Source organism: Sorex araneus, chromosome 9 (genome assembly GCF_027595985.1).
Source record: "Sorex araneus isolate mSorAra2 chromosome 9, mSorAra2.pri, whole genome shotgun sequence".
Lineage (NCBI taxonomy): Eukaryota > Metazoa > Chordata > Mammalia > Eulipotyphla > Soricidae > Sorex > Sorex araneus.
In genome coordinates this window covers 56,201,432-56,224,899 of record NC_073310.1, presented here as the reverse complement: position 1 = coordinate 56,224,899, position 23,468 = coordinate 56,201,432, and the positions used below count along the sequence as shown (strand labels likewise).

At 44.4% G+C, this 23,468-nt stretch overlaps 1 protein-coding gene across 5 annotated transcripts in view; it reads right to left on the bottom strand.

Annotated features, from left to right (window-relative positions):
- The window catches only part of ARHGAP21 (Rho GTPase activating protein 21), a 128,148-nt gene that overhangs the window by 13,410 nt on the left and 91,270 nt on the right, over positions 1 to 23,468 (bottom strand). For all 5 annotated transcript variants that reach the window (XM_055147390.1, XM_055147391.1, XM_055147392.1 and 2 more), the window contains 9 exons: positions 21,107 to 21,136; positions 18,003 to 19,872; positions 13,476 to 13,634; positions 13,238 to 13,340; positions 8,711 to 8,747; positions 6,498 to 6,623; positions 4,950 to 5,234; positions 1,390 to 1,454; positions 1,170 to 1,306 (listed from right to left, as the gene is read on the bottom strand). In XM_055147390.1, the coding sequence (XP_055003365.1) occupies positions 1,170 to 1,306; positions 1,390 to 1,454; positions 4,950 to 5,234; positions 6,498 to 6,623; positions 8,711 to 8,747; positions 13,238 to 13,340; positions 13,476 to 13,634; positions 18,003 to 19,872; positions 21,107 to 21,136 (2,812 nt within the window). The remainder of the gene's footprint in view (positions 1 to 1,169; positions 1,307 to 1,389; positions 1,455 to 4,949; positions 5,235 to 6,497; positions 6,624 to 8,710; positions 8,748 to 13,237; positions 13,341 to 13,475; positions 13,635 to 18,002; positions 19,873 to 21,106; positions 21,137 to 23,468) is intronic.

Here is a 23,468-nt window from a genome sequence, read left to right as displayed (position 1 = left end):
ACCCTGTCCAGGGTCACAAGATGCCCGGGATTAAACCCAGGGGACCTACATGCTCCAGCCAACATATACATATAAATGATCTCTCCAGCACTACACCATAATTTTCTTAAAACTAGTGAAACAGTGTCATCTTCTTAGTGAGATTTTTTTTTTTGGGGGGGTCACACCTGGCGATGCACAGGGGTTATTCCTGACTCTGCACTCAGGAATTGCCCCTGGTGGTGGTCAGGGGACCATATGGGATGCTGGGAATAGAACCCAGGTTGGCTGTGTGCAAGGCAAATACCCTACCCGCTGTGCTATTGCTCCAGCCCCTTAGTGAGATTTTTATCAAAAGTAAACAAAATGGTTTTCATCAGAAAATAACCCCTGGGTTGCTGGAGTTAAATCCAAAACACTTCATGTGATGTTAGTGTTGTATTTTCTTCACACTCCCTTTATTATAGGAAATGCTCTTGGATTTCCCCTTAAGGGAAGCCCCCTCAACGCAACCAAGACTTCTTAAATTTTTTTTCCCACCCGCCTCAGACATGCAACATGGGCTAGTGGTCAGAAGTTCCTCAGATTCGTGATATGTTTGATTTTGAATCACTTGTTGGTGATTGTGGGGTCATAAACCTTACTGTTGCCAAATATTTCTTGAGCCCAGCACTGAGTTGCAAGACCTTACCCGAGGCCTTGAGCCCTAGTTTAAGGAGGTGGGGCTTAGGTCAGCAACCTCTGAGCTGGCGAGCACTGGGTGCAGATCATCAGAAACGCAGTCCAGAAAATCATCAAAAAGCAGGAGAGATAAGACAGTGGGGAGGGTGCTTGCCTTGTCACCAACCTGGGTTTGATCCCCAGGATGCCAGAGGGACCCCCCAGCACCACCAGGGGTGACCCATGAGCACAGAGCCAGGAGGAAGCCCTGAGAACTGCCTGATGTGGCCCCCAAACAACAACAACAACAAAAACCAAAAAGCATCAAAATGCTTTTTCTATCTCCACTTAAGGGCTGGCTGGAGAGATATAACAGGTCTTGCATGCAGCTGAGCTTAATTCCACTTGCGGCACTGAATATGGCTCTCTGAGTACCTCCGGGAGTGACGCCTGAGCAATGTGTCAAAATTAAGTATCCGTTTAAAAATCACGGACTCGATTAAATCCATCCATGAAACCAGCACGGGTACCTTTACTGAGAAGTTTCCTCTCTGACTCCTCCTTGGGGGAGTGTGGGTTCTGTGTCTTTGGCTCCGATTTCGTACCAAGCAAAGTCTGCCGGATGCTGAGACTCTGACGAGGTGTTTTTGGCAACTGTTCTGCTTTGCTGTTGAAAGAAACAAGCCCTTCTTAGCCATGCCCTCTTTTACAAGCAAACGGACCTGGAGGTGTGGCCGGCGGGAGTCTCACCTCATCAGACTGTTGTATTCTTTGATTCGTCGACTAATGAGATCCCTGTTTGTCACTCCAGTGTCCTATAAAATAAACACGTGAAATTGGAGAGGTAGCATGAAACAGAAATAGGTGACCTCGAAGCTTATTCTCTGATTATTCATTCTCCTTTCCCTACGGGGCCGAGGCAGTGCTGGCTGGGAGAAAGTGCTTGAACATATTGATCTGTCGATTTTAATAAACAGTCAGGAAACAGAGGCGGTTTTCTTTTCCTCCCGAAAGAACAATCAGCATTTAAAAGATGTTGGACAAAATGCTGCTATGATTTGTTAATGATTAATTTATAGGGGCGGTGAGATCAAGGCACAATTAATAGCAGAAGCGATAAGTTAGCAAGAGAGGAAAGCTCAAAACGTTTTGTTTGCATGTTTGGAGCTGCACCTGGCAGCTTCCGTCAAGCTTGGTGCTGAGAGTTTGGTGCTGGGGATCAAATCCGAGGTTTCCAAATAAAGGCACGCGCTCAGTCCTCTGAACTATAACCCCACCCAAAGCTCAGTCTTATTAAACCTCAACTCTTTTTTCATTGGCGGTGGGTGGCGGGGGTGACCGTAGAAGGGGTGAATATTGGGAAGTGGGGGAATCTGGACTACAACAAACATTGCTCAGGGCTCACCCCGGGTTAGGGATCAAACTGGGGTGAGTCTTATGCAATATAAACACCCAATCCTGTCCTATTCCTCTAGTCAAACAGTTTAACTTTTCCAATGTGCTATATAGCAAATTTAAGAGTTCACCACCGTGATCATTTTTTTTTCTTACTGATTTCAATCATACACTTACATGTGTGCTTATTATATGTGTTTTATTTATTTTCTTTTTATTATAACGAACAACACTGTAATTTATAAATACAGACTTTGGTCCTTCTTTAAATTCAACTGGATCTTCCTCACTTACTAGTTAAGAAATCATATGTTAAACTCCAAATTTTAGATTTAGATTTAAGATTGCCTGCATTTACATTCTAGCCATAACACCTACCAGCTAGGTAACCGTGGGTGGAAATTCCTTAATCTCTCTGTCACCTGGTCTCCTTATTTGTAAAATGCTGATGATAATAACAGGATGCATTCCTATAGTTGCTGAGATAATTCATGAAAACAGATGAAAATACTGCCTGCCATATGCTCTATGTTCAGCAAATTATTATTATCTAATCTATAATGCTGGGGGAAAACTACCTGTGTCTTAAGATTAGATGATGATGGTGATTATGAGATAATGGCTCACATAAAGTAAATGATTGTTGTCCATATACTATGTTGCATTCTTCAAAGGCATTATCTCATTCCATCCTTAAAATAGCCACAGTTCACAGATGAAGTCATCTGAAGGAATTTTAAAAAGCGACACTCTACTGCCTAGTGGAATACCTGACCCCTTTAGGTGCTTATTAAATACATATTCCTTTGACCTGGTCCTTAGAGCTAAAATCTATATTCAAGTCCTTGTTCACCCTGTCTACGCTGCAAAAAGTCTCACGCTCTCTTTACGGGGTGGTTGTAAAACAAAGGTTGTATAGATAAAGATCTGATGTTAATTTTTAACCACAGTCAAGGTAAAGGAGAAAGGATCAAAGGAAAAAATGGTGCAAACATTTTTTTTCTACAAGTTTTCACAATTTGGCCATAATGGAAGTGAGTAGGGAATGTAATTTACTTCCTGCTTGCTATAGGGGAAAAGAATATGGTGGTTTTGTGTGTGTGTGTGTGTGTGTGTGTGTGTGTGTGTACAGGGTGGGGGGCGGAGATGGGTTATAACACTGGGCAAAAAAAAGTAAAATAATGCATAAGAAAATCCTAATGGTATGAAAAAAGGTTCTCTTGAAGAAAAAAGCTAGACTTCATTGTTGAATTTGTACAGTATATAGTCAGTTACCTGTAGCATATTCAATATGCCAAAAACAGTAACAATTAGTCTCACAATGGAGACGTTATTGGTGCCCACTCGAGCAAACTGACGAGCAACGGGATGACAGTGATACAGTGATAGTCAGGTACGTATACTTAAAGAACTACCTTACCTAATGTAATTCCCGGTGTAAAAATATCTCGATGGTCGAGAGCCAGAAACGCTCAAGTTGCTAAAAATTCACCTTCATTAGAAGAAAAACTGCTAATAGTAAGACTTGCTAATGCAAGTTTTCTTAGAAGTCTATTATTATATCACAATAAGCTGTATTATGTTCTTGCCTGCATAATTCCACTACCCCAAACCATATTATCAACTACTCTTTGCACTTATATAGTCATTTGTTTTGGTAAGCATTTTCACTATAACTGAAGCCCCCCCCAACATTTCTGCTTTTGAGAGGAGGTTGTAAATCTGGAATTACTTCACCATACAGGTAAGGACAGGAGTACGCGCCCAGACCTTCATTGCTTTGGGGAAGGTACACAGAGAGAACCAAAGAAACTACTGTTCTGCTTTGTCACGGTCATTTCCCTTGTTCTTTGCCCACTGACTATAATTACTCAGTACCTATTAATGCCAGGCTTCATGGTGGAAGCTCATTCTGGAGGCAGAGCAGTGGCTGGCAGGGAGTTGCCACCACACCAAATGAACAGCACTTGTGCCAAGTCCTCAGCCTCATGAGCCAGGGAGTCTGGGTTTGAATCCAGGATGAGTCACTTAAGCGAGAAACTCACCCTCCCAAAACTCCCTACTATGTGGGGCTACTAGTGCACTTGCAGTCCTGCTCCACCCCCAAAGTTGAATGTCCTAACTTGATAGTAACTTGGTTGACAATTTTGGAATTCTGGAAATGCTATTATCATAAGTCAAATTTGGAAAAAATAAATTTATGAGTGTTCCAAGACCCACAAATTAAGTCGTACCTAATAAAAAAAACATCCTACTTTCAGATGGTGGGGGAAACTGTAAGAGATGGAAAATGTTTTAAACACACACACACACACACACACACACACACACACACACACACACACACACACAGTATGCCAGCAATAGCCTGGGATATAGTTCAGAGGGCAAACAGCTTATTTGTATTTTTTTGGTTTGTTCTGTTTTGGGGTCACAACTAGTGGTGCTCAAGAGTTACTGGTGGCAGGGCTACTACATGTGGTGCTGAAGACTGAACTGAGGTGAGTCACCTGCAAAGCAGTGCCTTTGACACTCTCTCTCCAGCCCACTTATTTGAATTTCTAAAGAAGTGATCTATTTCTTTTGGTCTTCTTAAGAAACGCACTGTGAGAGCCAGCGAGAGGACAACAGGTAAGGCGCTTGCCTTGCATGTGCCAACCCGGGTCAGTTCCCTGGGTAAAATGCCCATGGTACCAGCTCCACAGTAAAAATGTCCCTGGAGCCCCACCATGAGTGATTCCTGAATTCAGACCCAGAAGATGGCCCTGAGCTCAGTTGAGTGTAGTTCCCCAAACAAAACAAAACAAACAAGCTCCCCCTCCAAAAAAAAAAAAAAAACAAAACAAAAAAAAACACCCCCAAACAAAAACATGATGAAAAAGGGTGGGTGCATGTGTAACATTCTGGACACATACTTCCTCATTTAGGGTGCTGCTCTCCTGGATGGTCTTGATCCATGCCAACATATCATCTCTGTCTTCAGCCTGAAATAAGCATTCACAGTCGGATGTGGTCAGCCGAAACACATTTTTCCTCTTGGTATCGCTATAAGAGATGTCTATTAAGCAAGCGTTAACACTGATGGGCTGTTCTTCTTCTGAGGGCGTCATCTGCTCTCGTTTATCCTTGTACAAGTAAAGTGAGTGGCCCCGAAGCACAACATACATCTGTTTCCATGGCCGAATGCTTCCACCAACTCGCTGGAAAACATGAAATCATTATTCAGGAGTATTAAATTAGTATCTGACTCTTCGCACTTACATAGTCTTTGCACTTACATTTCTGATAAATACATTAAACAAATGTTTAATGCGCATAAATGTATACCCAACAGAGATCTGTGTGATTTACATTAAATATAGTTATATAGTATATAATATGTTATATATAATATATATAAACACACACGTATATATGTTGGGAGAGGAAGCGGAGAAATTGTGGGGCATAAACCCAAGTTAGGCAACATTCTGGCACTACTGTTGGCAAGGAAGCAGGGAGGCGTAAAAGGGTTTGAGGCCATGCCCAGAATTGGTCCAGGGCTACTCCTGGAGATGCTCAGTAGACTTTATATGGTACCAGGGATCAAAGCAGGTTTGGTCCCATGCAACTCAAGTTGAATTTCTCTGGTGCCTGAAGGTTTTAAAATAAGCTGCCCAAATAGTACTGGAATCTTTATAGCAAAATTCTTATTGCACTGAAATCTACTTATTGAAACAACAGATAAATCGTTTTTCAATTGAATTGATGCTTCAAACAGAATATCAATTGGCAATAAATATTTAGTTGCATAACCATAAAGTAAAAGGAAATAAAGACAACTTAAAAGACTTAACTAGGAAACACAAAATTTAAATTTTTAATTGCTAATACTGGAGTGATAGCACAGCGGGTAGGGCATTTGCCTTGCACGTGGCCAACCCGGGTTCGATTCCTCTGTCCCTCTCGGAGAGCCCGGCGAGCTACCGAGAGTATTGGTAGAGCCTGGCAAGCTACCCATGTCATATTCAATATGCCAAAAACAGTAACAACAAGTCTCAAAATCGAGCTGTTACTGGTGCCCGCTCGAGCAAATCGACAAACAACAGGACAACAGTACCACAGTGCTACAATACTGAAAATTGCTATTTTCTAAAAGTAATAATCTCTGCCTATTTAATCTCTGGCCAAACAACAATTTAATAAGAAAATCCAAGTTCTTTTTGAAATACTTTGATTTCTGTCCTACATTGCTCAAATAGGTATTACCTCCCAGTTAGTACACAGGATAAAAAAAAAAGTATCAAAGCAAGTCTGTGGTCAGAACTTTTGGATGAAAGATCTTTCCTTTATATGACAAAGAGGTTTAAAATAATGCAAAAAAAAAAAAAACTCCAAAATTGAAAAACAAAAACCAAAAAAATTGATGCTCTTTCTTTTTGCTTTCTGGATATCCCCCAGTTTTCTGGCCGCACCCCTCCTACCTTGCCCTTCTCAGTGACCAGCGGCCGGAAGTGGAGCCAGCCTTCTTTGGCTGCATCGCTGAAAACTTCAGAGGAAGAATCTTTTCTGGATCCAGAGTCTTCGGATGATTTCTGGCTGTCGGTGATCTACGGGCAAGCCAAGAAAATAGGACAATGGCAACCTTTTCTTTTGTAAATATTTGCATATTAAAATTTCTCCACTGGGAGGAGCCTTCTTAAATATCCCAAGTGAAGGCTAGTTCTGAAAAATCCTCTTTATTAGTGATGTTAGAAAATTTTCTGATCTTATTTTAAAAAGAGAGGCATTGGGGTAGAGAGAGTGAGAGCAAGAGAGAATGAGAAATTAGCGATCACCAGTATTTTTTTTTCAGTGACCTAAAGGAAATGTTTAACTAAAAAAAAAAAAAAATCCTATAGAAAGGGGTCATCTTCCTGCTCTCAGGAGCTCACATTTTAGTGGAAAAAAGAGAAATGATAAATTTTGCAAAAACAAGAATATGACCAGGCAGTAGTGGATGCCATGTGGAGAATGCCAACCGTGAGATGCAATAAGAAAAGCGTGCGCAGCATCAATAAACTGGTACCCATGAGGCCAGCGCTCTCTAAGAACATTTAAAACTTAAGTGTTGAGTCAGGAGTAAGTACCCTTACCCTTGAAGGCAAGTTTCAAAGGCTGCTCGCCTAGCTGCTAGGGCCAGCACTGAAACAGCGCCTCGTGGAGGAAGGCGGGGTGATGGAATGGAATGGGAAAAAGCGGCAGTGCTGATAGGGAGGGAAGGGAAACCTTAAGGTATGTTCTGGACTTGACCTGGGGAAGGTGAGGAAGAAGACAGATGAATTCCAAGATTTAGGGGTCAACAACTGGATGGACGGAAGCGAACTTAGATGGGAAAATGACAGGATGGTGTTTGTGTGTGTCTGGGGGGGGGGGGGGGCGGTGGACCTGGCACCCAACCAGCCTTGATTATCAAATATTTGAGTGAGATTCTTATATGATCACCATAAATCAAGGCTAGCAATGCAAATTTGGTGAGGCATCTGAGGACACAAGAGCAGATAAGACGGATGAGAATCTGCTTTGGGCATTTCGACAGTGAACTGTCTTGGAACTCTCAGCTAGTGCTCAGGAGAACCAGTGGCCCCACAGGTGATTCCTGGCCCAGTTGGCAGGTCAGTGCAAAGCCCTCAGATGCGATGCGGCCAATGCCAGGAACTTTCAACATTTTGACTGTCAAGCAGAGGCAACCAAAGTCGTTAGCAGAAAAAAGTGCCTCAGGAAAGGAGAGGGAAATTATGTTGAACACAACTGCAAAGGTCAAATGAGTTCAAAGGGAAGTAGCAGGTTGTTTTGAAGCCCGATGTCAGGGTTATTTGACCTGAGCAGAGCCACTCTGCTGTGAGCCTGTGGAGAAGACGTGATGGGTGAAAGTGGGGGAGAAATAAGAGTCATAAACTAAGAGGGCTGTGGAGTTGAGACCTTTTTTTTTTTTAAAAAAAAAAAAAAGGAAGTAGTTGAACTTGCTCATATGGGAAAGTGACTGAGTCACCGAAGAGAGAGACTTGAGAAAGTGAGAGCTGATGGAACGGGGAGAAGAACATGGCCGCTCTAAACAGGCAAACAGTCCGATGTGAAGATACGTAAGACAAGTAAGGGAGGCAGGAGGCGAGGGCATAGCACTTGCATTGCTACTGCAGGAGATGGAAAGAGAAGGGAAATTCCTGTCAGTGTGTCTATTTCTTTCAAAGTCTGAGGGAAGAACAGAGAAGGCAGGCTGTAGTAGATAGGGCGGACTGTGCAGAAGGCAAGAAGTAACAATTCTGAGGTAGAACCACAAATACAATAAAACACACAAGGACTGCTGGGCAGTCGAGCTCTGCCATGAGCTGATGGGGTGATGGACAAGACAAAGCACATTCAGGCTCATCTACCAGACAGATATATTGCAAAATTATAGTTTACAAGGAATCTCTTCCAGATGCACTTGAAACAGTAAGGTCCTACTTAAATAGAAACATCTTGAAAGATCAATTCAATAAAGAAATTAACTAAGGTAAACAAAAGTAGTGATCACTTGTTTGGTATTTTAAGAATATTGAATCCAGGGTCGGGGATGTGGCTTAGTGGCAGAGCATGTGTCTCACTGTGGGAGGTGGCACCAGGGCGGGGAGGGGGGATATAAAGAATTTATATACATATATGTATATATACCAACCTTGATTCCTTTCAGGCTAGACACGTGCTTAAAGGCCCTGTTGGAAAAGAAGTATGCAAATATCTTTAATACTGCACAAAATACTTTAAAAATATTCTAACAAATTTGCATTAATGAGCTGACATTTCATCTTCACCATGATAAAATGTTCACTGTCTAATGGAAGTCAGAAAAAACAGCTACCTTGGCAAGTACTAAAGAACTTTGGATTCAGTGAGAAGCTTCCTAGCTAGTGACTTGGTCAACTAAAAATATTTTTTTTGCAGGATGAGAGAATGAGTACAGGAGGTATGGGAGGTAAGGTGCTCACTTCACACACGGTTCGGCCCACTTCAATCTGTGGTACTGCATGTGGTCCCCTGAGCACCTTCAGGAGTGACTCCTGAACACAGCCAGGTATGACCTAAACCCCTTCCTCCCAAGTAAATGCTCAAAAATAAATACAAATATTTCTTGCATAACATTAGAGTATGTTCCAAGAGAAATTTAGACAGTCAACTGTCTTGTTAATATGAGACACAAACTTATATTTTTAGTTAACCACAGTTGTAGCTACTTCAACAATTATGAGTGACAATGAGTTGGGGCACATGATTTGTGTGCAGGAGATCTGGATTTCACCCTTGGCGCCACACTGACAGGTGTGACCCAATACACTGAACTGGGAGAAGCTCCTGAGCATCGCCAGGTGTAGCCCAAACCCCACCCCACCCTCAGAAAAAGCAAAAGGAGCAAAGATGCATCTATACAAGTCAGAGACACAGAGAATACCAGAACACCACATCTACACAAGTTCAGCTTGTGGACAATGAACCATAAATGTGTCCATGGAGCACTGACGGGCTGGATGGGACAAGCATGCGCCTCGCCAAGCACATTCTCAGGGAGAATGACAACTGCTGACCCTGGAAACGTTTAGGGCTCTAGGTTCACATTCACTATTCAAAATCATTTAACTCTAGTGGGAAAATGTGCTTTTTCTGGCTACAGTTTTAGTCCAAATTCATTTTAGGAATCTTCAGGATTTTGAAGTTTTAACTGAAGATGGCACAGTCCTCCCTCTTTCAGAAAACCTCCAAAACACGGTAGCCAGAGATGCTATGCAAACTCTGTCTCCAAATCAGGAGGGAGCCTAACTCTGCAAGAAGACAGACAAAGAAGGGTGGCGAGAGTGGTGAACCTAAATGATGGAGACAGGAAGAGAGGACCCCCGGGGCTGTGCACGTCACATATGTCCATATGACAGAGTGAAAACAACTTTCCTGTTTGAAACAACAGGAGACAGGGAGCCGCCATCATTACCTCCAAGTGTCAGGGGAGGTGAGCACGGCACAGGCAAAGCAGAACCTGTGTGTAGCTGGTGCAGGGGGAAGTACACTCCCAAGTGTGGTGAACGGCATCTTTTAGGGAGGAAGAGTCAAGCTAAAAAGGAGAGATTCCCACTACCTTGGACCAGGGCCTTGGCCACACCTTGCACCTCACTCCTTATAGCCTGCGCCTTAAAGAGCTGGTGCAGGAAGAACTCATTTCACCAGAATGAAAAAGCCAATGGGAACCTTAAAATGTCTGGTTTTAAAAATACCGTAATAAAAAAGACAAATAACCATTCTTTGAAGGAAAGCCCCATATAAACATATGGACAATGTCAATATTCCCTAAACATTGTGTCGGTGAAAATGGGCAAAGGAATTTAAGAATTAGGTACTAAATTTAAAGTTCAAAAACGCAGGATAATTAAATATACTGATAATTCTGAAAACATGCCAACAATTTATGAAAGGGAATACCTTTACCAAATATAAAAACACTAAAAAAGCATGGTAACATTATATATGAATAAATAGATTATTGAACAGAACAATCCAATAGAGATACTGGAAAATCTCAAGTGGACTATTTATCTCACTAATCAGAAGAAACTCCAGATGACTCCAAAGTAAAATAAGAAAAATATACACATTCACCAAGTACACATGGAAGGATTTTACTGCTATTCTGTTTTTTGTTTTTTTGTGTTTTGTTTTGTTTTTTACTTTTTGGGTCACACCCGGCAATGTTCAGGGGTTACTCCTAGCTCTGCACTCAGGAATTACTCCTGGTGGTGCTCAGGGGACCATATGGGATGCTGGGAATCGAACCTGGGTCAGCCGTGTGCAAGGCATACGCCCTACCCGCTGTGCTATTGCTCCAGCCCCCTTTACTCCTATTCTGAAGGAAAGATTTTTCCAATGTGACTCAAAATCCTGAGGTCCTAAGCAAATCCTTAAATTTTCCCAAATACACAAAAATAAGGTTAATGTTTTTCTGTGACTAGAAAATAGAAAAATCACATTAAAAAAATTCTAGGATGAAAAGAAGACTTGGCACACTTATTGAAGAAAGAACTACTTTTCTTACTCAGAAGTCAACAGAAAATCTAGTAGGAAGACAGGCAAAATTCATGAGGAAACGGTTTACAGAAAAGAAACAAGTATCTTAAGCACACAGAAAATGAAGATCCTCTCCACTGCTGCACGAGCACGATCCCGGAGGCCAACTGAACTACTCTGGACACAAGCAGTTTGCAAAAATGCCTACAGACTGTGAACTGAGCCACTGCCCCATGCAGCGCCAGCAGGCAAGGGTTTCTCTCTCCAGGCTTTTCCATCTTATGAGCACCACAAAAGGGAAGTAAAAGCTTGCAGTGATGCAATTTCTGGCAGAATTTTCCCTGGACTTTATACAGAAATCACAAACCTAATATCTCTTAATTGTCAGCAATGTGAAACGGTTCCTTTTTAGCAGGTCTGACTGTGGGGGGAAACTCCAAACAATAATAGTGAATTTTTTGTTGAAATATTGAAGGTAATCAATATTAATCAAGCAGCCATTTCTCTAGACTGTGAACTAAGCTATAGCCCCATGCCGGCCGAGGAGAGGAAATATCCTTCTTTCTCGGTTCTTTTCCCTTTTCGGGGAGAAACGTGGAGTGGCATCTGCCATATTATGAAGTCTATTAAGCAGGCACAAACTTGGTGTCGCGGGAAGGGGGAAAAAAATATGTACTTGGAACAGCAGGACGCTTGGGCAGTCTTGGGCTGGGGCCAATACTGGCGCGCACTCTGCCGAGATTCGACCCAGGTGGCCACACTTTTGTGCGGCCGCTTTGCTGCTGATCAACCAGAATCCGGAGGCCAACTAGACTACTTTTGGTTCCAGAAACTGCTTGCAGCCATGTCTCTAGACTGTGAACTAAGCCATAGCCCCACGCCGGCCGAGGACAGGAAATATCCTTCTTTCTAGTTTTTTTTTTCCCTTGTCGGGTGGCGTGGCGTCAGCCATATTATGAGGACTATTAAGCAGACACGAACTTGGTGGCGTGGGAAGGAGGGAAGAAAAAAAAAGTTATGTACTTGGAACAGCAGGACTTCATATCTCTTCATTCTCAGCAATGGAAAACTAATTATCAAATGCTTCCTTGGCAGTAGGGCTGTCTTTTTTTGGGGGGAAACTCCAACAACAATAGTGAGTTTTGTGTTGAAATATGGAATGTAATCAAGGTAAAGAGAAAATAAAGTGAAATTTATCAGTTATGCAGGCGGCGGTGGAGGGCCGGGGGTGGGAGGTATACTGGGGTTTTTGGTGGTGGAATATGGGCACTGGTGAAGGGATGGGTGTTTGAGTATTGTATAACTGAGACATAAGCCTGAGAACTTTGTAACTTTCCACATGGTGATTCAATTAAAAAAAAAAAGAAAATGAAGATCAATTAACAAGAAAATTGCAAAATGACCACACCACTGACACCCATTAGATTCACCAAAAGCTAAAGTTAGGTACCACACTTTGTCAGGAGCGGGCAGTAGAGGCTCCATTTGTAGGAATGTGATTAGTTTATGGAGAGCAAGTGACAGATATAAAAACATGAAATAATTCTTTTTTTTTTGCTTTTTGGGTCACACCCAGTGATGCTCAGGGGTTACTCCTGGCTTTGCACTCAGGAATTACTCCTGGCGGTGCTTGGGGGACCATATGGGATGCCGGGGATCGAACCTGGGTCGGCCGCATGCAAGGCAAACGCCCTACCCACTGTGCTATCGCTCCGGCCCCAAAACATGAAATAATTCTTGATGTAACAATTTTTCTTCCTTCCCTCCTCCCTCTTCACCCTCCCTCCCCCCTCCCATCCTAGGTCTACCTCCTGGCTCTCTGCTCAGGACCATGTGGTGCCAGGGCTTTAACTCAAGCATCCCACAAGCAAAGCCTATGGTCAAATCATTGAGCTGCACTTCTAGCCTGAAATTCATTTTTCAATGAAATTTGTATGTGCTAAGTGAACTATGTACTAATAGAGCTACGGAAACACCAATTACCGTAGATTATAACAAAGTTATTTTTGTGTACTGCTGATTTTCAAAATATTCATCTTTTTTAGATCCAAGTAACAAGTCAGAAAACAGAAATACATTAAATTCAGCACTTCCTTATGCTTCAAAATTAAGCTTATTAGCTACAAACCTAGTTTGAAACAAGAGGCCCGAGACTTACAATTTTGCATCTTCTCTGTAATCATCCAGGCCCTCATCATATGATTTCGATCGTTCTGTCTTGGAGCTGGGCTGGCCATCCAGGCTGGGGGGTCCAACAGATTCTGGAATCAAAAGCCAACATTTACAAAGGGTTTCCAAAGGATCCTTTAACTGGTGAGAGGATGGGAGCATGTCCTATCATTTAAACTCGCACGCTCCATGAGAACTGGTCTGTGAAACCGCCTGCAGATATGTACCCTGATCATGGGAGAGCTGGCGTCGAATCAGAGGAGCGGAAGTGGTGAGGCTGGGAGGAAGTGTCGTGATAGAGGCCACGTGGCAGGTGGAGGCTGAGATGACAGCTGAAGCAGGGATGTGGGCGAGGTCATGATCAATGCTGGGGCTAGTTGGCTCATCTGTAAGAGAAAGGGAAAAAATATTGGCATCTGATAACCTCAGATCATTGATGACCTTAATAGAAGAATTAATAAAGGTTTACTACTAAAACTACCAGATAAAGATTCAGAAGTTAATCACTAACATGACGTATTCAGTCTGTTAAAAATATACATTAAGGGCCAGAGTGATAGTACAGCAGGTAAGGCCTTGCCTTGCATGCAGCTGACACAGGTTCAATCCCTGGCATCCCATATGGTCTCCTGAGCACTACCAGTGGTGATTCCTTAGTGTAGAGCCAGGAGTAACCCCTAAGCATTGCCAGCATGGCCCAAAACCAACCAAACAAAATCTACATTAAGGACTGGAGAGATGGTACTTGACTTAAGGTTCTTGCCCTGCATAGGACTGACCCCAGGTTGATCGTTGGTACCATATGTGATCCCCCCAGCACCTGCAGAAGGGATTCATGATCAGAGCCAGGAGTAAGCCCTGAGCTTTGCCAGGTTTGTATCCTCCCCCCACCCCAAGCCCCTATATTATAGCTATTACTCTAGTCATTAGGACTGGAGCAATAACCCTGCATGTGGCCGACCCAGGTTCGATTCCTCTGTCCCTCATGGAGAGCAAGTCAAGCTACCGAGAGTATCCCGCCCACATGGCAGAGCCTGGCAAGCTACCCATGTCATATTCGATATGCCAAAAACAGTAACAAGCCTCACAATGGAAACGTTACTAGTGCCCGCTTGAGCAAATCGATGAACAACGAGACGACAGTGATACAGTGCTACATTCATTAGAATAATCCAAAGAACATATTATAATGAACAAAATGAGCTGCTACTTTTATCAACCCATGAATACCTTCAATAGTTGACAAGATTAACAACATTTACAGGCATTCAAAATCAACTTAACAGAACAGAGACAAGAACCATTTACTACTCTCAAAGAAGTTATTTCCAAATTCTAAGTTATTGCATATGATCGTTTCAGGATGCTAAGCAAGGGCACTGGGGCTGAGGCTTCATTTTCAAAGGATCAATTCCCCAAACCTGACCTCTTCCCCGCCCGAACCCCCCAAGATATCTCAGTGCATCTGCAACTTTTGTAAAAAAATCAGAAAGTGTGGTTTCTAGCTGCCAGACAACCATACCCACGACAGAGGGCACTGCAGTAGGTATGACGGCTGTGTGTGCCCAGGCACACCTTCCCAGCTTCCTCGAAATGCCCAACTTGCAATAGCATTCCTGATGAGGGAGGCAGGGCCCTGGGATGTGAGCAAGCCCTTAGGCGCTGGGTTTGGGGTACCTCTAAGAGATCCAGAGAACCCTGCGCTCCCCCGTGAGCAGAGGAGACAGCGCAGAGGGCCCTCATCTCCACTGTGGACTCAGGCTCCAAACTGAGAAGTAAATACATGTTTACTTCTCAGAGTCGATGGCATTTGGAAGATCTACCCCAGGTCTGCATTTGGCACTTGGGGCAAATCAGGCAAGGCCACCCTTTCCAGACAGATGGAAGCTCTTCCTCGGGAGAAAGCTAAGTTATTGCATATGATCATTTCAGGATGCTAAGCAAGGGCACTGGGGCTGAGGCTTTATTTTCAAAGGTTCAAGTCCCCAAACCTGACCTTTCCCCCACCCCTGCACCCCAAGATATCTCAGTGCATCTGCAGTTTTTGCAGAAAAATCAGAAAGTGTGATTTCTAGCCAATCATACCCACGACAGAGGGCATGCCGGTGCCCATGTCAGTGCCCCTTCTACTCTTGACAAAACTGGAATTACTTAGGTGTTGTGAAGTTTAAGTTTCCTCCAAAGTCTGTCACTGTCAAGGGCAAAGCTGTGTAAGTGAATGGAGCTGCTAACAGAGCATCTTAACGGTGGAGACTGGGTCCAGCACCAGGTTTGAGGGTTTACATACAGTATTTCACTTCATTCTTATGGAATTCTGAGGTACCACCTCATAGATGAAGAAACCAGGAAAGAGAGTTAAGTCATCTGTGCGATGTCACCATGCTCTAAAGATGGAAGCTGAGCCCGAGGGACTACACCCGAAATCCTGCCCTTTAAGTGTATCATCTTTGTTTTCCAACAATAACTGCTCATATTTCTCATGCTTGGAAAACATCAACAATGTTATTTAGGCCAAGAGTGATAAGATGCCAAAATTATAATTCTTATGAGTAAACACCCCAAGACTTATTTAAAAAAAAAAAAAACCTTCAAGGAACATACTATGTGATGAAACAGCATTTTGATTGCTTGATTTTAAAAGGTCAAATATCTGTCACTGTCACTGTCATCCCGTTGCTCATTGATTTGTTCGAGTGGGCACGAGTAACATCTCTCATTGAGACTTATTGTTACTGTTTTTTGGCATATCCAATACGCACGGGTAGCTTGCCAGGCTCTGCCGTGGCTTTTTGGGTCACACCCTGCGATGCACAGGGGTCCATATGGGATGCTGGGAATCGAACCTGGGTCAGCCGCGTGCAAGGCAAATGCCTTACCTGCTGTGCTATCACTCCAGCCCCAAACATAAAAATTTTAACAAAATTCTAAGAGTGCTTTATCATTTTAATTGTCAGCATTGTAATCAAGATGATAAAAATGTTGCAACATTATAACATTTCCATTTTATGGCTAAAGTCAATACATGCTATTTTTTTGTTTGTTTTGTTTGGGGAACCAACCCCATTGGTGCTGGGGGCTGCTCCCAGTTCTGTGTTCAAGAGTCACTCCCATCACTCAGGGGACCATACAGGGTCGGAAATTGAACAAGGAGTGACCACATGAAAGGCAAGTGCCTGAAACTCTCAACCATCTCTCAGGACCAATTCTGACTATTATAAGCTTATTTTCCCTTCTCACCTATTTTTTTTTCTTTTTTTGGGTCACACCCAGCTATGGTCAAGGGTTATTCCTGGCTCTGCACTCAGGAATTACTCCTGGCAGTGCTTGGGGGACCATATGGAATGCCAGGAATTGAGGCACCACTTCATAGATGAAGAAACCACAAAAGAGAGTTAAGTCAGTCAAGTGCAAGGCAAACACCCTACCAGCTGTACTATTGCTCCAGCCCCATTCACCTATTTTTTGAAAGATGCAATTTACATTCTAGCAATAAAGTATTTTGAAACTTCTCTGTGAATCAATTTTAATCAGCATATAATAATGTTTAGGTTTTAGTCTATCTTATTTTCATTGGTGCAGAGTAAGTGATATATCACATAATTCCAAGCTATATAAGTCTTAGGGGGAAATAAACAACATAAGTGGACTATATTTTCTGTTGACTTACCTATGTTTGAAAGTCACAATTCACAAATCATCACTACAAACTAGGAAGGAGATTGAAAATTGTTACAAGTAAATCTAATCAGAATAGTATCTTCATTTTCAATGAATAAACAAAATGGCTTGTTTAAAATACTTTGATAGATCAATACTTACATAGAATTATATAAATTTGGGGAAGGGGATGGAGGACTAGAACTGGGGATGAGACTCAGGATCTCAAGCTGAGTTATATCTCTGTTTCTACAAATGATATAGAGTTTTATGTTTTAGCCAAGTTCTCGCATTAGTAACATAATTGACTTGTTTTATTCCTGTAATTAGGAGTAACTAGGAAAAAATATGATGCTGTTATTCTGCTAAGACCTCATAGGCCTATAAAATAGACATAGACTACAGGGACTTTTTTATTTGAAAAAAATATTCATTATTTAGCTGTTTCCTATAAAATATCTGGAGAATTATAAGGTTCCATCTACAGTAAAGTGTCCTGAGTTTGCCCTTAAGAGCACAGATATGGATGCATGCCATTTAGTTTGAGACTCCTCTTAATGTTTGCAAACTCGAATATTTTATACTCTTAAAAAAAAAAAAAAGCACTTTGGTGGCGTGAGGTATGGGGTGTAGCTCAAACCTCTAGCTAGGCTGCACCCTGAATGCTCACTGTTGTAGACTTCGCCTGGTTCCTTTGGTCAGATGGGTCACAGTAGTGACTGATAAGACCTGCATTCCCCCGGGTAACTGTGAGTGATTGGTCAGTGGGCAGCAGGAGGGCAAAGGCTCCATCCTAGCCACAATACACAGCAGGGCACTGCCCCTAATACTCCCCCACTGACCTGAGGGAACCGACATATAGACAGACAGATAGATAGGTGAGTGCCACTATAAACATGCCGCCTATACTACAGTAATTCTTTGAAAAGGACACAAAAGAAACACTTAATCGGGTGCTGAACACATGGTTTGTTGAATGTGCAATGGCATTCTGGGCACGTATTCCAAAACCGGCGTGTGAATGTACGGCCCCGTGGGACGGGGAGTCCCCGTGTGCGAGCTGCGTGCGGGGGGCCACGGGCTGGGCACCGGCTCACCTATGAAGGGGATGGACGCCAGCGAGTCCCCGGGCGGGCTGCTGCTGGAGCCCTTCCTCTCCTCCAGCCGCTTGATCTGCACCTCGCGGCGCGCGTCGTTGGGCAGCCAGCAGGTGGTGTCCGAGCCCGTGTCCTGGTCGTTGACGGCCAGGATGTAAGACTGATGGCGGAGGGGCTGCGGGGTCTGACGGCCCGACGGCGGCTTCTCTCGCAGGATGACGGCGTCTTTGCTCTCGCCCGGACCCGACGGCGGGGGCTCGGCCTCGGGGCCACTCAGATCCTGAAGCCCGGGCAGCGACGCGGTGCCGGGGCTGTCCCTCACCGGCGGGCCGGGCCTCGGGCAGGCTCCGGGGCACGGGGCCGCCTTGCCCGGCTCGGCGGGGGGCTCGGGGGCACCGTCGGCTCGCGCCCAGGCCTGCGGGCTCAGGAGGCTGTTGGGATGCAAGTGGTTGGCGGGTCTTTGGTCTCTGGGCGGGGCGGGCGCGTGCGGGGCGCCGGGCGGCCTGGCGGCGGGGCTGGAAGGCGCTTTCAGGGAGCCGCTCCGCGCTTTCCCCAGGGCCGAGCGCTCCGGGGCCAGCCCTCGAGGCGGGGCCGCGCCCCCGGGCGTGTGCAGGGCCCGGGCGGCCGGCGGGGCTTTGAGGTCCGGGGGGAGTTTCTTAAACGGCGGCCCGCGGCCGCCCAGTCGCCGGGGGTCGGAGGGGCCGGCGCTGGGCGCCACGGTGAGGTTGGCGCCGCGGAACGCTCGGTGCACGTCGGGCTGCCGCGCCCGCTCGTGGATGCCGCGCCGGTCGTCCTGCTCCGTGAAGCCGCTCCACTGGTAGGTCTGCTTCCGCTCGCCGTTGGCATCGGGCGGCGGCCCGTCGGCGCTGCCCGCGTCCGCCGGCTCGGCCTGGCCCTCGATGTAGTCCCAGGAGCGAGTCCTGTGGTTGCTGAAGCCGATGGCCGGGGTCGTGAGGGCGCCCTGCGACGCGCTTCTGGGGCAGTACTTCATCAGCACCGAGTCCTCCAGCCGTTCCTGGGACACGCTGCGCTGGCGGATCTGGGCCGCCTGGGGCCCCCGGTCGTGCGAGGTGCTGCGCCGTCGTACCTGCAGCGCCGTGCGGTTTGGTACCACTTGGTTATAGTCCGTTGTGCTCTGAGATGCGGCTCGTAAACTATCCAGTCGCTCTTGGATCGTCCGACAACCCATGTGCAATCGTCGGTTGTCGATATACTCTTTGTAAGTTTTGTAGTTTTTCCAGTCTATGTGCTGATGGGAGTTTGGAGAGTAGTGATTAACGGACACAGACGGCGGATCCCCGGCGAGCGACCGACCCCCTGAGAGTCCTTCTGCATGGCCACTGTAGCTGCCGGACTTAAGGAAGATCCCAGGCGCTTCGAGGGGCCGCGAGCCTGTCTGCTGAATCAGCTGGGCAGTGGGAACTGAGGACGGCGGTGATGTTATCCTTGACACGGTTTTTAAAGGGGTCTGCTCGTTCACACCATACCTGACTTCTTCAGTCCTATGTGAAGGAACGGTGTGGTTGTTTCTATTACTTAACACATCTACAACCTTCTCAGAAGGTACAATGACAGTCCTCACACTTTCACTGCAGACGCACACTGCTGTGTTGGACTTTGCAACGTCGGCTGGGGATGGAGGCACTTGTATTTCCATGCGATAGGCCCTCGCGGGCTGCATCAGTACGGGAGTCCCGGTCTGCTGCTTGCTCGAGGATGAGTCTGGAGGAGAGATTTCAACCGGCTGCTGTGCCGCGGCAGGAGGGGCAGATGGCGTCCGGGGATAGCACACTGGCGGGGGTTCGGGGATGTTGCGGGCATTGCCGCTGTACGCTTCATTGCCTTTCAGGTAGGCATCTTGAGAATAGGCCTACAAGGAAATAAGGCAGGAGAAGAAGTCATTCGAAATTCACAAAAAAGAACAATAACATCCATTCTCGCTGCCGATCTTTTATTGTCCTACCCCCCTACCTGGTTCCTGAATCACAATCACTTACTTGATGGCATGCAGAAACAGCCTAAGGTACTTCCACGTGGTTAGATAAGGGTTGGGCTCAGAAAGCAAACAAATGGTAGGTTTTGCAACATTCATCAGTTACAATGGCCTATTGCCCAAAAGATTTGAACTATGCCAAATCCCACCCCCCCAGCCAATTAGATAAAGCCTGTTGATTCTAAAATTTTCCTCATTCAAGTGTTATGATTTTCCAGCAGTTGACAGGTTAAATGGCTGCCCGTTCAATTCCAGCTGAAGAGATTCTAATCTTTTGCCAGAGAGCAGGTAAAAATATTAAAAATCCTTGCCAAACACATTTTAAGCACCACTGTAGTCATAAATTAAAGAAAATTTATTGAACAGGGTCTCATCAATTAATGGCTGAGTCTCTGAAAATAATTCAATCTGACAAATTAAGTCTCTCAACAACCATGCTTAGTACTTCAATGTTTAAGAGAATATGCATGTTTAAGAAGTTAAATGCATATATTATACTCTAGAAAATAAAAAACAGGCATCCATCATTGTCTTACATAATTTGTATCTTTTATGCTAGTCCAAGATTATATTGTATAAATTTTTTGGTCTCTTCACCTATTATCTGGGGACATTTCTCTATATAGGCAGGCATGCAGTTCAAATCATTTTTATCAACTGGAATTACCTGGCAATTTTTTTTTAGCTTAAGAATTACTGAAACTGAAAACAGAAACTATAAGACAGAGCCAATTCACAAAACTCAGGTTAGATGTGGGATCAAATTATATATCCCCCCCACAAGCAAAACAAGCGTAATTCAAGACTATCATCATAGCCTGTCTTTGCATTAAACAGCTTGCAAAGCTCAAGTGCAGCCACAAACATAACAGCAAAGTACCACAGAGTTTTTTTTAAATGCAGATAAACATTATATTTTCACAGCAGTTATACACAGGATACAAAAAAAATGGGACACACAAAAATGAAAAATAAAGAAAACCAAATATCACAAATACATTCTGCAAAAATTAGTAAGATTAACACTAGAGAAGGGCTGTTCTATGCAAAATCAGTTTAATAGAAGACATGACTTTAAAAAGCAAGGCAATGGCTTCTGTGCATTTCTTACCAGCGCTGTGACATCCTTTGTAAACTGTAGCTAGCAGAAAATAGGAAAACATAGTAGAAGCTGCTTACTGATATAAAGACAGAATCATGTTGTCATATTGATGCTGGAAACAGCAAGCTAAAAATACATCTATACTGATTTCTCTGGAAGGTACCAAGAGAGATAAAGGGCAGTGAAGCAGAAAGATTAACTTCAGTATCCTTCTACGCATCTTTTTTCAGGCTTTTTTTCTGCTTCTTATGTGATTTGTCTATCATTCTGGAAGGCAAAAGACATCTGCTGATGTGCATTCCTAACAGATTTCTTCTTCCATCTGGTCTACTGCCTGATAACGTGCTAGAAGGCTTCCCTTCTGCAGGAGCAACACTGCTGTCTCTTGCTTCCCTGCTTGCAGATGACGAAACGAATGCCCTATTATGCATTTAAAATAGTACAACCTCCCCCTTCCCCTGTAAACGAGAGCAGAACCGTGCGCCGTCAGCTGACTGCAGCTGCTTGTACACTATGATTTGGGGAGAGGGGTGGGGGCGGCAAGAGTGACTTAAAAAAAAAAAAACAGGTTTCACTCAAAAATTTGGATTCTTTTTCAACACGATGGTTTTTTTCAATCCTATTTTGTTAGATTACAGACGTAACTACTAAACAGAAACAAACTACCACTTGCAATTTTTTTTTCAACACATTTCGTAAGTATCACAGAACATAAACTAGAATTCAGTCAGGAACTAAAACCAAGTGGATCAAAGAAAACAGGCATGTCATAATATTTTTTTTACAGTATGATTACAGTCAATCCAAAAATATACTCTTGGTTATTTGTACCAATCTCAATGTGGACGAGACTGGACAGATATTCTTCCATGAACTGAAACCCTACCTAGATGAGCCAACTCTGGTCCAGTACTTGCCACTCAGTGTTTGTGTGGTTTGTTTGGCCAATAAGGGAGGGAAAACTCCACTACCTTCACATCTACTGTAACACTAAAAGGGACCTTACAGGCTTACTGCCTTCAGCCCATTACCTTCCTACAAAGTTTTAAGAGGCATAGAATTTCTACTAGCAAACACCCTCTTTTAAGGCATTTTTAAGTTCCCAAACAGTGATCCTAAATACAAAACAGACTATAATTTAGGGTTCTTTTTCTGGAGGGAGGTCTGAATGGGGGTGGAGGGCACATACATACACAGGAACCATACATTAGCAGGGGGTTGAATCAACAGAATGTCTACAAGGCACAGTACTACTGTTTACTGTCCGCAGATGTACTAGAGATAAAAACAATATAGTTCCCTGAGCACCGCCAGGAGTGATCTCTGAGCACAGAGCCAGGAGCAAGCCCTGAGCACTGCTAGGTATAACTGCAAACTATGACAACAAAACTCAGGTTCAACAACACCGGCTCCGGTGATGGAGCACATGCCTTCTGCTTGTGTGAGGCCCTGGGCTCCATCCCTGGCAGCAGAGCATAGCTGTAAGTAGCCCCGGGCCCCCAGCACTCCTGAGAGCTGCCCACCTCCCTTATTTTCAGGTCACATCACATATTCCTGCAGTGGCAACTAGAGCAGCAGGCCCTGTGGTGAGACAGGGAAAGAGTGCTGTGCTAGGATGAGAAGCCGCCACTGCATCTCCCTCAGTGGTGGTCCAGGGCAAGGGTGTGGTCTTGAGAACGGGCTTTAGTCTCACAGCTGCCTGGCTCCAAACCCGTGCCACTGCTTTCCCCCAGGGAAGGCTGAAGGGAGTTGAACCTTGTGGCTTTGACTAAGACTAAAGCTAAGAAGGCTCAAAATGCCCTGGTCAAACATTAGCAGCACTCACAAGTCTCCGTAGCTGTCTAATGTAGGTACTGATCAATGTAGGTGTAACTGAGCCCTTTGAGCAACATGGTTAAAGCAGTTTTGGGGGGCATCCAGTAAGAACCATGTGAGAGCTAGTCCTCTCATAACTGATGCATCTCTCTCCTCCCTCCCCCCTCTCTTTCTCTTTCTCTCTCCCTCTCTCTCTCCTCTCTCTCTCTCTCTCTCAATATGACAAGTTTGAAAAATGCATTTTGTGGCAGTATTTCAGAATTTTTTATGGATGAATTTTAGAGAGGTGTGTGCCCCTTCACATTTTGCTTCTATTTTTGACAGTTTATCTTTACTCAAATGTAACCAGGTCAATTAGTCCAGTTTTTCAGAGGCCACGTTATGAGAAAATGATTCCTTCCACCACTGCCCCTTCCACTGTCACTTTCACCAACCACACAGCAGCCTGTGATGATCATTCTGAATCTGGTTCCTCCCTAAGAACTCGGCACGCATGTACCATTCTGTGAGCACCAGGGCCAGGAGAGAATCTACTCCAGATGAGGAATCTGTTTGA